Genomic DNA, 12,820 nt, shown 5'->3' with positions numbered 1-12,820 from the left:
GTGTAATGTAATTAGGGTTAATGATCACAGCTATGTTTTATAGTTAACATGTCTTAGCATTGGATTAGGCTACTACATTTACTGCTGCGCTGCAGAAGCTTTTTTGCTCACTTTACTGCTTCTTAAAGCTGCAGAGCAGAATGCAGAATGTCGTGTTTGTTTTACTGACTGTAACTAAAGCCAGAGGCCCAATTCTTTATGCACAGTGTGGTGATATATAGGCGCAGGAAGGCACGTGCTGAAGCAGGACTGCAGAGCAGGTGGAATTAGTATTCAGCCTCTGCGTGTGGGCAGCAACTCCCTGAGCAACTGCTTCACGCATCAAAGTGGACAGGAGTCTTCCAGCAGGACTGAGGAGCAGTAAATGTGAGGCATTCACTGCCACAGCACGTACACAGACTGAACGACCGGGGAATGATGCTAGATAAGAGCACAGAACAGAGAGGAATTAACGCTACACACTCACAGTGTTCTGAGTATGAGGGCAATGAAGGGACAACAAGTCTGATTCACAGAGACATGATGAATTCCTAAATGACTTCACGCTCAAACACAGATACACACAAATAAACAAGCCGTACCACAAAGCAAAGCTAATATCGTAACAATGACAATGAAGATACTCATATGAGAGAGAGAGAAAGAGAGAGAAGAGAATAGTAAAGAGAAAGAGAAGAGAAAGGGAGGGAGAGAGAGAGACGGAGAGAGAGAGAAGGGTAGAGAGAAAGAGAACGAAGAAAACAGCAGAGCAAGAGGCAGAGAAAGACAAGAGAAAGGGACAGAGAGAGAGAGAGAGAGACAGAGAGAAAGGGAGACAGAAAGAGAGAACGGTCGAGAGAGAGGAGAAAAGTAAAAAGAGAGAGAAGGGTCGAGAGAGAGAGACAGTCGAGAGAGAGAGAACTGTCGAGAGAGAGGAGAAAGGCAAAGAGAGAGAGGTCAAGAGAGAGACAGAGATAGAGTGAGACAGAGAGAAAGGTCGAGAGAGAGAGGAAGGTCGAGAGAAAGCAGAAAGGTGAAGAGAGAGGGAGAGGTCAAGAGAGAGACAGAGTGAGATAGAGAGAAAGGTTGAGAGAGGAGAAAGGTAAAGAGAGAGAGAGAGAGAGAGAGAGAGAGAGAGAGAGAAAGGTTGAGAGAGGAGAAAGGTAAAGAGAGAGAGAGAGAGAGAGAGAAAGGTTGAGAGAGGAGAAAGGTAAAGAGAGAGAGAGAGAGAGAGAGAAAGGTTGAGAGAGGAGTAAGGTCGATAGAGGAGAGAAAGGTAAAGAGAGAGAGAAAGGTCGAGAGAGAGGAGAAAGGTAGAGAGAGAAAGGTCGAGAGAGAGGTGAAAGGTAAAGAAAGAGAAAGAGAGAGAGAGAGAGAGAGAGAGAGAGAACGGTTGAGAGAGGAGAGAAAGGTAAAGAGAAAGAAAGGTAGAGAGAAGGAGAGAAAGAGGGAGAGGGAAACAGAGAGAGTTAGATATAGGCTTGATGACTTTAAGTGCTCAGTGGACGCAGTTTCATGTTTAAACGGTCCTGTTTGGGTGAGTTAATGGTGTTTAAAGAAGTCCAGACAGAAGGCCACAAAAGTTCCAGCAGAGGTCACAGTGTCGTCCAGCTGAGACACATGCCTCAAACCTCATTCTCAGAGAGGAGCATTCACTGATAAACATTCACTGACTGTGTGCATGTGTCTGTGTGTCTGTGTGATTGTGTGCTTACATGGAATTGCCCAGCATCACCACAAAGAAGTGTTTTTGTCCAAATCTTGATGTCATCCAACATTTCTGATAATCTCAACATTCTTCTTCCTTCCAATTTTTCAGAACATAATGATTTATTACCGTAATACTTCCTGCTGTACAGGTAACCCAGTAGCGCTGGACAGTAATAAAACATATGGTAGGATCATGGCACCAGACGATATTGAAGTTAGCACTGAAAATTTAATGACCCTATGCTTCCTGTGCACTGCTACTCTGTTAAAACAACGGCACTGACCACTGGCACTGGAACTGTGCTTTTTCCACTGGCCATCAGTTCAGTATCAAATGTTCTAGTTCTTCGTTATTTGGTGCCTGCTCCAGACTGGGAAAAAAAGGACCTCATGGTACTGAAAGGTGTTATCCTGCATCTTCGGTAACATTTAAAGCTGACGCCAACAATAATTTAGTGGATTTAGTGAATTCTCTACTCATCTAGGTCAAGATAAAGTTCTATTACATCAGCAATAGACACAAGAATGTAAGCTAGAAATAAAGAGTTCAATAAGGTGATATAAGCCAGTTATGAATATAACGCTAATGTTATGAGCATGTTAGCGGTCACAGAGTGTTTCTGGTCATTTCTTCACATTTCACAGACAAAAAACAGTGTTTGATTCCACACATGATTCTGTGTTGCTGCATACATTTTTACATCAACCAGTGAGTTATGCTAACTAGCAAGCAAGACCGTTAATTAGCCAAATTAGACATTTTCAAATGGCTATTATGATAGTTCTTCTCAAGCAGGAGGAAAATGAACAAAAACTAAAACTGTAAGGCCTGTTGGTTTACAATTGGGTCAGTTCTTGTTTTTAACTGTGCAGTGGAAAAACAGCCGCCCCTAAAGAACTGCAAAACAAGAGAGGTCGACAATAAAGAGAGAGAACAGAACTATCAGCACAAAAAGCACAAGCACTAAAACAGGAGAAGCAGTGGAGGATCAGGCCACGGCTGGAGACTGGCACGTTTTTTCTCTTCATTGTTGACTGCTGGTGCAGCAGCAAGGCTGGCCTGGGGAACACACAGCCGCTCGCCTACTCCCCTACAGCTGGCCTTAATTACACACACCGAGCCTGCTGCTATTGGATGAGGCCTCAGCAGGCTGACACACGCACACACAGCCGGTCTGCACTATACACACACGCACGCACGTGTACTCACAGCTTCGATTTACTGGCCGACACACTTGTGTGCAATATCTGCCCCTCCAACAGACATACACACACACACACACACACACAGACGCACACACACACACAGCTGCGTATTCCTGCGCTCGCATATTCCTCCACTCACGTTTTAATGAGTAAGTCACTGAAGTGACAGTTTGGATTTTTTCCTTTAGCCCTTAGCTTATAACCACCAATTAGCACTGTGCAAAATATGTGCTTTAATCACACACTTGCCTCATCTGCATCGAGTCATCAAGTAATCTCAGTCTCACTTATGTTAGTGATGGAGAATCAATTCCAAAAGAAACGATTCTTCGACTCCAACATGTCTGGGAGTCAAGGTAGACTTTTGGCCAACGACTCTGAGAATCAAAATGCTTGGAGTCGACTCTTCGACTCTTTTCTGTTTTTCATCATAAATGACTCAAGGGACATTTTGATGAAAGTGTGTGTAATATAATAAGAGTCAGTCTGTTTAATTACCAGCCTTTATGCCAATGCTGCTCACTAGCCACTGTAAGCAAAAACTCTGGTCACAAAAGTGTCTTAAATGTGTTCTGCACCGCTCTGCATGAGTTCCAATGATTAGAAACAGTACAAGGAACAAAACAGAACCCCCCCCAAAAAAATATTTTTCCCAGAACGCTGTGGAAATTAAGCTGAAGTTGACTTCTGATTTGCCAACTTCTTATTCAAATTTTCCATTCCACCTTAAATGGTGCCGCAGTTACATTTTGGTGCTGGCACACTATTAAGACAACTGGTGCACCATTTAAAACGGAACGGAAATGTCAGATAAGAAGCTGGTGAATACAAAGCCAACTTCAGCCTGTGGAAAGAGGAACAAACTAACATCCAACTGCTCCAGAATGAAAACTTATTTCCTTTTCAAAGAACTGAAAAAGACCTCGAAAGTGGTTCCTTTTCAAAAGAATTATGATTACAGTTATGATTTTCTCGGTACATCACTCTGAATTTCCCCTCGTCCTCAGTGCATGAAATAGGCTGATGGTAAGAAGGTGTTAAAAATATTAGACAACCGTAATCATTTGTCCAGCTACTGGATACTACTTGGTATAATTTAAAAATTTTTATCATATCACTACAATCTGTATTAAAAAATTGGGTAACCTATGCATAAGACGGTTTAATCTCTGCTGTATACTTTTATCATCAGCTCTGGTGCTGTCTTGGTTAAAATTAAGTAGAGTCAAGGAGAAAGCCCAGAGTCATGCATCACTCGCTCATGTGGTTTTTCCATAAAAATGGACAAAATTATAAAAAAAGTTCAGCCTCAAAATGGCTGCTACTGCTTATTTCAGCTGTACAATGCATTTTTCAATATACATGGTAAGACAATGTACTGTCATACACTATCAGATATTACATGAGCAAGTCTATCTGAGATTACTTAACAAGTCGGCATGACTTCATCTGTGGTAAGCGTGTGATAATTTAGGCATGCTGTTTGCATGACGCTAATTGGTGGGGTATAAGCTTCCATTACTTGTTAGCTATATTAGTCTTGTAGCACCAAACTTCAGACATTTTACCAAACTGTAACTTTGAGCTATCGTTTTGCCTTCTTTAATGAACAAGAGCAGGACTACTGAAAGCAGTATCTGTGCACTGTAACCCCATTCAAAAACAAGCATCTATAATAGCAGGATCCTCCAAATGAAGTCTTGTGAGCGGAACCCCACTGCAGGCTAAGAATCCATGGCTGGCTGGATGCCACCAAGCAGAGAATTGCCCATTGATCTAATATGCACCAGCAGCAGCTCTATCACATGCAAAGAGAAGAACTCCAGTTGTGCTGTTCTTAGGAGCGCTGCAGCTCTAACTGTCTTCAAGAAGCACTTCTTTGAGCGAGAAAAAGACAAAAGAAGCTCTTTTCGATTAAGAGCTGAATTATAGTCGCTACAGTGAAACAGAGATAAAAATCCTCATGCCTTTGGATGTTTTATGACTTCTTAGAAGTTTAAGGGAGAGAGCTGTGCACGGGTGAAGGACGTTCATATCCAGAGGAGAAGAGTGAGAGAGTTTTTGAAATTCACCAGCAGCTATTTCTGCTCTGATAAGAAGAGCACAGAGAGAAAGTGTGGAGCAGCAGAAATGAAATGAGAAGAAGAAGAAGAAAATCACAGCATGCACATAAATATATACACCATTTCCATCATATTTGTAGATATGATGTAATATCTGGTTTGACTAATCAGTGCTTCACTATATTCAATCACACGTGTTGGTGATGGAATTGAACAAATCTAGGTGATGACTGAAGACATCGAGGAGACATGTGGACGCAAACTTTGTCCTTCAAGCTCACAAGGTATCATGTATACTTTTCAGAAAACAAAAATGTTACTTTTTACTGCATTTATGCTTATTTCCAATCCATTCCAATGACATATGGTATATGAGTTCTATAGGAAACCCAGAGGGAAGATTCTGACTTCATGAGCTACAGCAAAGAACAAGAGAAGTTCTGCATAAACTGCTCCCAATCTGGTTGAGTGAATAGCTACATTAGCTGTCAAACCAACCATGAAACACAGCTCACTCACACAATATAACTGCTTTTTTGATAACATTAATTATAGATTAACATTATTATAACATTATTATAGATAGAGCTAAGAAGCAATTGGTCAATGCTAGCTAGTTAGTGAGTGAGTTTACATGCACTTAATGATCTAATGACTGCAGAAAATCAGGTTTTGTCAACAATCCGCGTTTACATGTACTTGGGTAGTAAGATAATGGGAAAACTCCGGATCTACACGAGTCAGGCAATAATTGGATTTCTGCTTTGCCAATAAACTCACAGAATAATACATGATGTAAACGTAATGTAAAACTCAAACAGGTGCTGTGTTAAATGTTGCTTGCTACTGAGAAACTGAGAAAAATGAAAGAAATCTGAGTAAGAGCACACAGGCACTGCAACACCCGATTACTTGTTAAATTCAGCTCTCTTTATTTAGAAACAGAGAGAGAGAGAGAGAGAGAGAGAGAGAGAAAGAGAGAGAGAGAGAAAGAGGGTAAGAGAGAGAAAGGGAGAGAGAGAGAGAGGAAGAGAGAGAGAGAAATAATAGTACTGACTGAGGCTAAGGTGTTTGCAAAAACTGAACATTTAACACGTTTTGAATCAAGAAGGCTAAAAGTATATCACCAACCCTGAACAAACCTAATAAAGTATTGATTAGCCAAACCCAAGTCCCTGACCGACTGGACCAGATGGACCAGGGGTGGGACAGCTTACTGGATACAGGTTAGAACTAAATACTGTAGGAAACTAGCTCTCCAGGACCAGGGCTAGACACCGCAGATTTACTGTATTAATTATTGTATTCATATTATATGTATTTATTGTAATACTAGTGTTTTCTGGCAAAATAAATGCTTACTGCCAAATGAAATAGTTTTTAGCTCAACTGCGCACATACACACACACACACTTCCCTCCTCCTCCTCTTCCTCTCTCTCTCTCCACAGAACTTCACTGTTGTAGTGGGCTAGCGGCTTACTTGAACTGCTGGTGCTCCCTGGACGAGCGGATTTTGGAGGAGAATCTCTCGGCCAGTTTCTCCAGGCTGCGGGAATACTCCAGCTGAATCTCTGCCTTGCGGCGGAAAAACTCCTGCAGGTCTTGCAGCAGCTGGATCCGAGACTCCGACTGCTGCTCCAGACACTTAAACTGCTCCACCAGCTGATTACGGATCTCTGACACAAAACAAACACACATGTACAAACATGTTAGCATCATCAGAACAGCACAACTCCTCAACAGGATACTGATGTTCAAGAGGTTTCATATCACTGCATCCTTTTATATCGGTTACTGTCAGGGGTATAAAAATCTGACCTCACAATGGCTTAATTGGTGTGATTTGATTCGATTCAATTAGATTCCTTAGAAAACAATTCAGTGTATCATGAAATCTCAAATTTTACTATAATTGGAGTCTACTATTTTGGTACAATTCAGAATTATTTTTTCAATAATAAGACTAAGGCTGGGTATCATCCAAACCTTTTCCATACCAATACTGATATCTTGACTTCAGTAATGATTCCTCAATGATACTATTTTAATCAACAAACCCAAAGTAGGTGTGGCTTATCAAGAAGCTCTTACATTAAGTACATGTATACAGCATGCATCCAATCAGCAGTCTAGATTCTGGAATAAGCATTCCTATTTGCTCACTGATGCTGATTAGACAGAATACTAAAATAATGTATATTGAATGACATGGAATTCTTTGATTTTGAGTAGTAGTTTATTCGGTACCATAAAAGTATGTATTTTCAATATCCAGCCCTACTGAAGACACAAAAGACTGGAGGAGCTATTTTTGCTACAGTGGAATAAAGACAATAAAAACAATAAAAAAGTTTCTGTTTTTTTAAGCACACTTACTTAAAAAGTGACATATTGCAACCAAAATGAAACCAAATCAATATTTACTTCTTTGATTAAACTTTTTACTTACTGCATACTATCAAAGTCCTTCTACATGTTCTATGAATCTATAGTGGGAAGCTCTTGGAGACTAAGAGGATCCTCAGTCCGTCAGTGCAAGGAGCAGCCTGCAGTCTATGTTCACGGCTTCTATTCATTCTTTCTTTTCTTTTTTCTTTTTTTGGAATGTGATCTGCCTACTTCCCCTCACCCCTCACCCCCTGCACCCCACACTCAGTGATGGCTAGGGAGCGCAGTCAGATTTGGATAGAGGTATATTTTAGAGGCACTCAGTATTACAAGTCCACCCATCCTACCCTCCCAGAGAGAGCAACAGCATTTATGCTCTCTTGGACTCCCTGCTATGGATGGCTGTGGCACAAATACATCTATTTTACAAGAAAATCAAATCTTCTATTGCAGATCGATGGCCTTCCTAAAAGGCTTGTTGCTTCCTCAAAAGGAAGAATGTTCTAAAGTGGCTTGACAAGCTATTAAAAAGAAAAGCCAACATCAGTGGATTCAGGTTGTACAGCCAGTCGCATCCCCAGAGCCAACAGTGCCTAATGTGTCAAAACAGAACTCTTTCATGAGCCATTTCAAAGCTGTTTGTGCCGCTTCAAACAGCACTGCGCCTGTTTACTTCCTCTAAGGTTGACAGAGAAATTAGGCATGTACGGTTTGGCAGGGCAAATGGAGATATTTGCTGAGGGCATCACATTTTAAATGACTGCTTCATCATTTTTTTTTTCATCAAAGACATTTTGCTCTTTGGTCTTTATAATAAAATGATATACATTATATTACAATAAAATTTAATACACCATCATAATGTTAAGAGCCTTGGAACTCAGGACACATAACTTCATATTCTTTCACACACACACACACACACACACACGGAAAGTGTGTATTTTACATAAAGTTTTAAAAAAATGTTCTTCTCAATTGTAGCACTTTTTTTTTTTACTTAAACACAGATCACAGACACAGTGTAGACTCACTTGATTCAATAATATATAGGGCTGTTAAATACTTAAATACGATTTATAAATACGACCCCAATTCCAAAAAAGTCGGGATGCTCTTTAAATTGTAAATAAATGTAAATAAAAACAGAATGCAATGATTTACAGATTTATTCACAATAGAACATAGAACACATATCGGATATTGAAAGTGAGACATTTTACCATTTCATGAAAAATACTGACTCATTTAGAACTTGATGGCAGCAACGCATTTTAAAAAAGTTGGGACAGGGCCGTGTCCACCATTATATATATATATATATATATATATATATATATATATATATATATATATATATATATATATATATATATCAAAAAAGTATACACATATCATATGCATATACATATATATGTATTACAGTTTCGGTTCAGGTGAACAGTTTTCCATTTTGCTTTTGATCGCTCTCCTGCAAACACTGTGCAGCATAGTCCGCTGAAAGTGCCAAAGAGTGTTACAATTGCAGATTCTATTATAGCAACATACGTGGCTGAGCAGCTGGGCTTCAGCCTGCACTGCCAGAAATGCATTTAAAAATAAGGGACATTAGTACTTTATCACATTAACACTGTATTAATATGTTAACTTACGAAGCCCTAATACATATTAAATATGAAAAATATATTTAATAAGAGAAAAGCAAAGAATTTGCTTTAGAGTTCCTCAATAAAAATAAGATATCTAACCATGACGTGACAAAACACATCAGTGAACGCTTGACACAGTCGTTACACAGTCATGAGGAACTGAGACTGGCTAGTGTGTTCATATCTCACACAGCAGAAAGGTGTAATTTCCTCCCACTTCCTACTGGACAGACTAAAATACACTGCACAAATTCTTTTGCTGAAAATTGGCTCAAAATCTTATTAGCTTAAAAGGCCTGCAAATTTGACAAAAGTATGGAGTTACACTGTTAGGGGTGTAACTTAGACAGCAGAGTAGAGCATACAGATAAACAGCGTGTATGATGAGAGGGAACTAGCCATTTTGGTATTAAACTCTGCCTTTTATATTTCTTTTTGACGTTGTCCTGGCTAGCCACTGGCTGTGTAACTCTCCACAAGCTCAGGTTAACCACCAAAACCCAGCATTTCCTTTAGATGCTGAAGGCTTGAGCCTTTGTGGCTTCAGCCCTTTTTCAGATACCTCACATACTGAGAAAAACCCAAACCATCCGCGGCCTCGGTGATGCCGTTCTCAAACACATTCCAATCCTCTGCAAAAGCTCTGCCTTGCTTTTCTTTTTTTTTAATTCTCCCATTTCTTTCACTCAGTTCTCGGCATGTGTCTGATGACAAAACAAGAGAACTCAGAGGAACACCCCAGAAACATCAGACATGGCTTCGCTTGAATGGCAGGCAGGACTTCGAAAATACTCGTAAAGAGACGACTTCAAAACCAGCAGCAGCACAAGAACTCGCACGCGGGTTCGGAAAAATAGGTCACGTTGTAAGTGAGCCTTCAACCTCTTGCGGAGACCGTGAGCAATCACAGAGTTATTCAGAGGAACAGTGGATTTCATGCACATATACTGCACTCACTCTGTGTGATTTCACTACAAGCCTGAAACTTTTAGATGTTATTCTGCTCAATCCTTAAAAGTCTAATGTTATTATTGCTCTTTTGGTATATTTGATTCGCATTACATAGGTTTATATGTAACTACATAATCACACAGTTTCATATTAAGCCCTTAAAATCCCAGGTTTATTACATACTAAGGCTTGTTATTCAGTAACTACAGGGATGCCAATGCAAACCGATTCTTCTTAGGTTACAGAAGTGTATAGTAAAACTCTGGTCCCGCCGGCAGGCCCTGGCCATGTAAGAGGTTAAATTAAATTCCACTTATATCCACTTACAGCACAGGGTCTACAGTTCTCAAATTTTTCTGTTTGTTTCAAAGTCAACAAATGACAAAATCTGGTAAACGTGTGCAGAATGAAAAGCCTGGATGGTTTTTGATTCTGCAAAACAAAACTGTACAAACAACAATGACTTCACCAAATTAAAATCATAATAAAATTACGCTTCTACTTACAAACATAAACGTGGTATCAATTAAAAGCTTTGAGTCTGCACTTGAACAACGAGTTGTGAGATAGAAATCATTAAAGTGCCCCTAAAGCCATCATTTAAAACAAAAAAAGCTATGTTGAATAATAATATGTTAAATATTTTTATGTATTTATTGTTACTATTTTTTTGTATTTATGAATTTATTGTTATTGTAAGAAACTACAAAAAAAAAAGGTTTTGGCCTCCCTAAACCTCAACACTCGTTAAGAATATGATGATCTATGAAATTGCACAATTAAGGCAACCTTGACTCCCATTTTCTAAATCCCACCCCTTCCCCCACCACCCTGCACATGAGGATGAGCAAAAACAAGGCTCTCACTGTAACTTTAATCATCAGAAAGATTCTGTCTTTGTTACTGCATTTCACTCACTCAGGTTTGAGTCTTTGGGTGCTTTCACATCTACCTTGTTTGGTACCAAAATCTGGTCCAGCCAAAAGAGGTGGTCTCAGTCCGGATCAAACTGAACCACGGTTCTTTTTTGTAAGTGGTTCGGACTCTCGGTGCAATTACAGGAAGTTGAGGCATGTTATCGTCACCCATCAAACAACAGAAGAAGAAAAAGTGCCAGGAGAGAAATAAAAATGAGCCACGGTAGCACACGAGGAGAGTAGAAGGTGAAATATTTAATTGTAATTTGGTCCGAACAAAAACTCAAGTCAAGTCGAGTCAAAGTTTATTTATATAGCGCTTTTTACAACAGGTGTTGTCACAGAGCAGCTTTACAGAAAAATCCGGGTCTGAGGCCCCATGAGCTACAGTGGCAAGCTACAGTGGCGACAGTGGCAAGGAAAAACTCCCTAAGAGCAAGAGGAAGAAACCTTCAGAGGAACCAAGACTCAAAAGGGGAATCCATCCTCCTCTCGTCAAAACCGGATAGCAAACAGCATTAGTATAAAATATTATACTACAAAACGGGGAAAACAGGCGGAGCAATGGTTAATTAGATTAGTTTTAGTTTATGCAGCAGCAGCATCAGTTCATGAGGGTGAGGTTTGCACAGCGTTGTACAGCAAAGTCAAGTCAAAATGTATAAAAATGTAGAAACTTGCACCTTATTTTCTGAGAGGGTGAGAGAGAGAGAGAGAGAGAGAGAGAGAGAGAGAGAGAGAGAGAGAGAGAGAGAGAGCCCAAGGTAACATGCCGGCACACGCTCCTCTACAAACCAATCAACGTTAAGCATGGGGTAGCCAACATAGGTGATGATGACGGGACGTAGATGTGTCAGGCAAAGTTCTTTAGCGCGCTTGTTAAATTGCAATGTAAACCCAAACAAACTGGATCAAATGTATACAATGTAACAAAAACATGAACCTTGGTTCAGACCTTGGTCTGGACTTTTCGGTGTAAAAGCGCCCTTTAACCTCTAAACTGGCCTCAATGCAGCATCAGTGAGTCGGAACCGCTGGTGGTTTAGCCTTCTCGCCAAGCTAACGTTAGCGTATGGTACCAACACGCATATGAATGAATAGTAGCTTAAGCTAAAGGCTCCACACACAAAAACAGACTTACTCACTCAGATTTGAGCCCTCTTTATCTTCTAAACATTCGCCAGTGAAGTTTCAATGAGCCAGAATGAACCTGCATGGCTGTGTATAAAGCTGTTCAGTCATTCTCACCAAGCTAACGCTAGCTTCCAGTGCTAACAAGGACACTGAAGCAAAAGTAGCTTAAGCTAACAGCTCTACATTCACAAATATAGGTTTACTCGCTCAGATTTCTTTCAACTTGCATTAGTGAGCTGGAATGAACCTGTGCTGTAGTGTGAAGAGGTAGCATGCTAAGTTACTGCAGTAATATGCTACTTACTTCTAGAACAGCTCCTCACACCACACTTGACAGGTTTAGACAGATATGGAATATATATTTCACACCCTTGTAGCAACTTTATTTATTTTAGCTAACAGTTTATTGCACAGTCAAAATACTTCAAACACGTTAGCTGTGTTGGCACAGACACATTCTGTAGCTGTAAAAGCAAGTTTCCTGTCACAGTGTCACCATCAACCCACCAGCATATTTTAGTACTGGACTGTAAGAGGTTCAAGCTCATTTGTGACATGCAAAGCTAAGTTGCTATATAGCGCCCCACAAATTGCTTGTTCTGGATGTACTGAGAAAGTCTGGGTTATTAATGGAAAAATATGAACTCTGCGCTATGGTAACATATTCAACACAAATATCAGTCAAAATAAGCCGTCCAAGAGGAGTTAACCAATTACTGAACAGATTGTTGAGCACGGGTTGTATTTGCCAAGTTAACTCAAATGTCATTTTGTTCCAGCCAGTCTGTAAAGCATTTCACTGCTCATCTTGTGAATGAACG

The 12,820-nt window shown here is 40.0% G+C and overlaps 1 protein-coding gene across 3 annotated transcripts in view; it reads right to left on the bottom strand.

Moving 5' to 3' along the window:
- The window catches only part of srgap3 (SLIT-ROBO Rho GTPase activating protein 3), a 130,384-nt gene that overhangs the window by 83,048 nt on the left and 34,516 nt on the right, over positions 1–12,820 (bottom strand). For all 3 annotated transcript variants that reach the window (XM_036570963.1, XM_036570964.1, XM_036570965.1), the window contains exon 2: positions 6,441–6,636. In XM_036570963.1, coding sequence (XP_036426856.1) covers positions 6,441–6,636 — 196 coding nt within the window. The remainder of the gene's footprint in view (positions 1–6,440; positions 6,637–12,820) is intronic.

This window comes from Colossoma macropomum, unplaced genomic scaffold (assembly GCF_904425465.1).
Source record: "Colossoma macropomum unplaced genomic scaffold, Colossoma_macropomum, whole genome shotgun sequence".
NCBI lineage: Eukaryota > Metazoa > Chordata > Actinopteri > Characiformes > Serrasalmidae > Colossoma > Colossoma macropomum.
The sequence above is the reverse complement of the archived record's forward strand: the minus strand, read 5'-3'. Positions and strand labels throughout refer to the sequence as shown.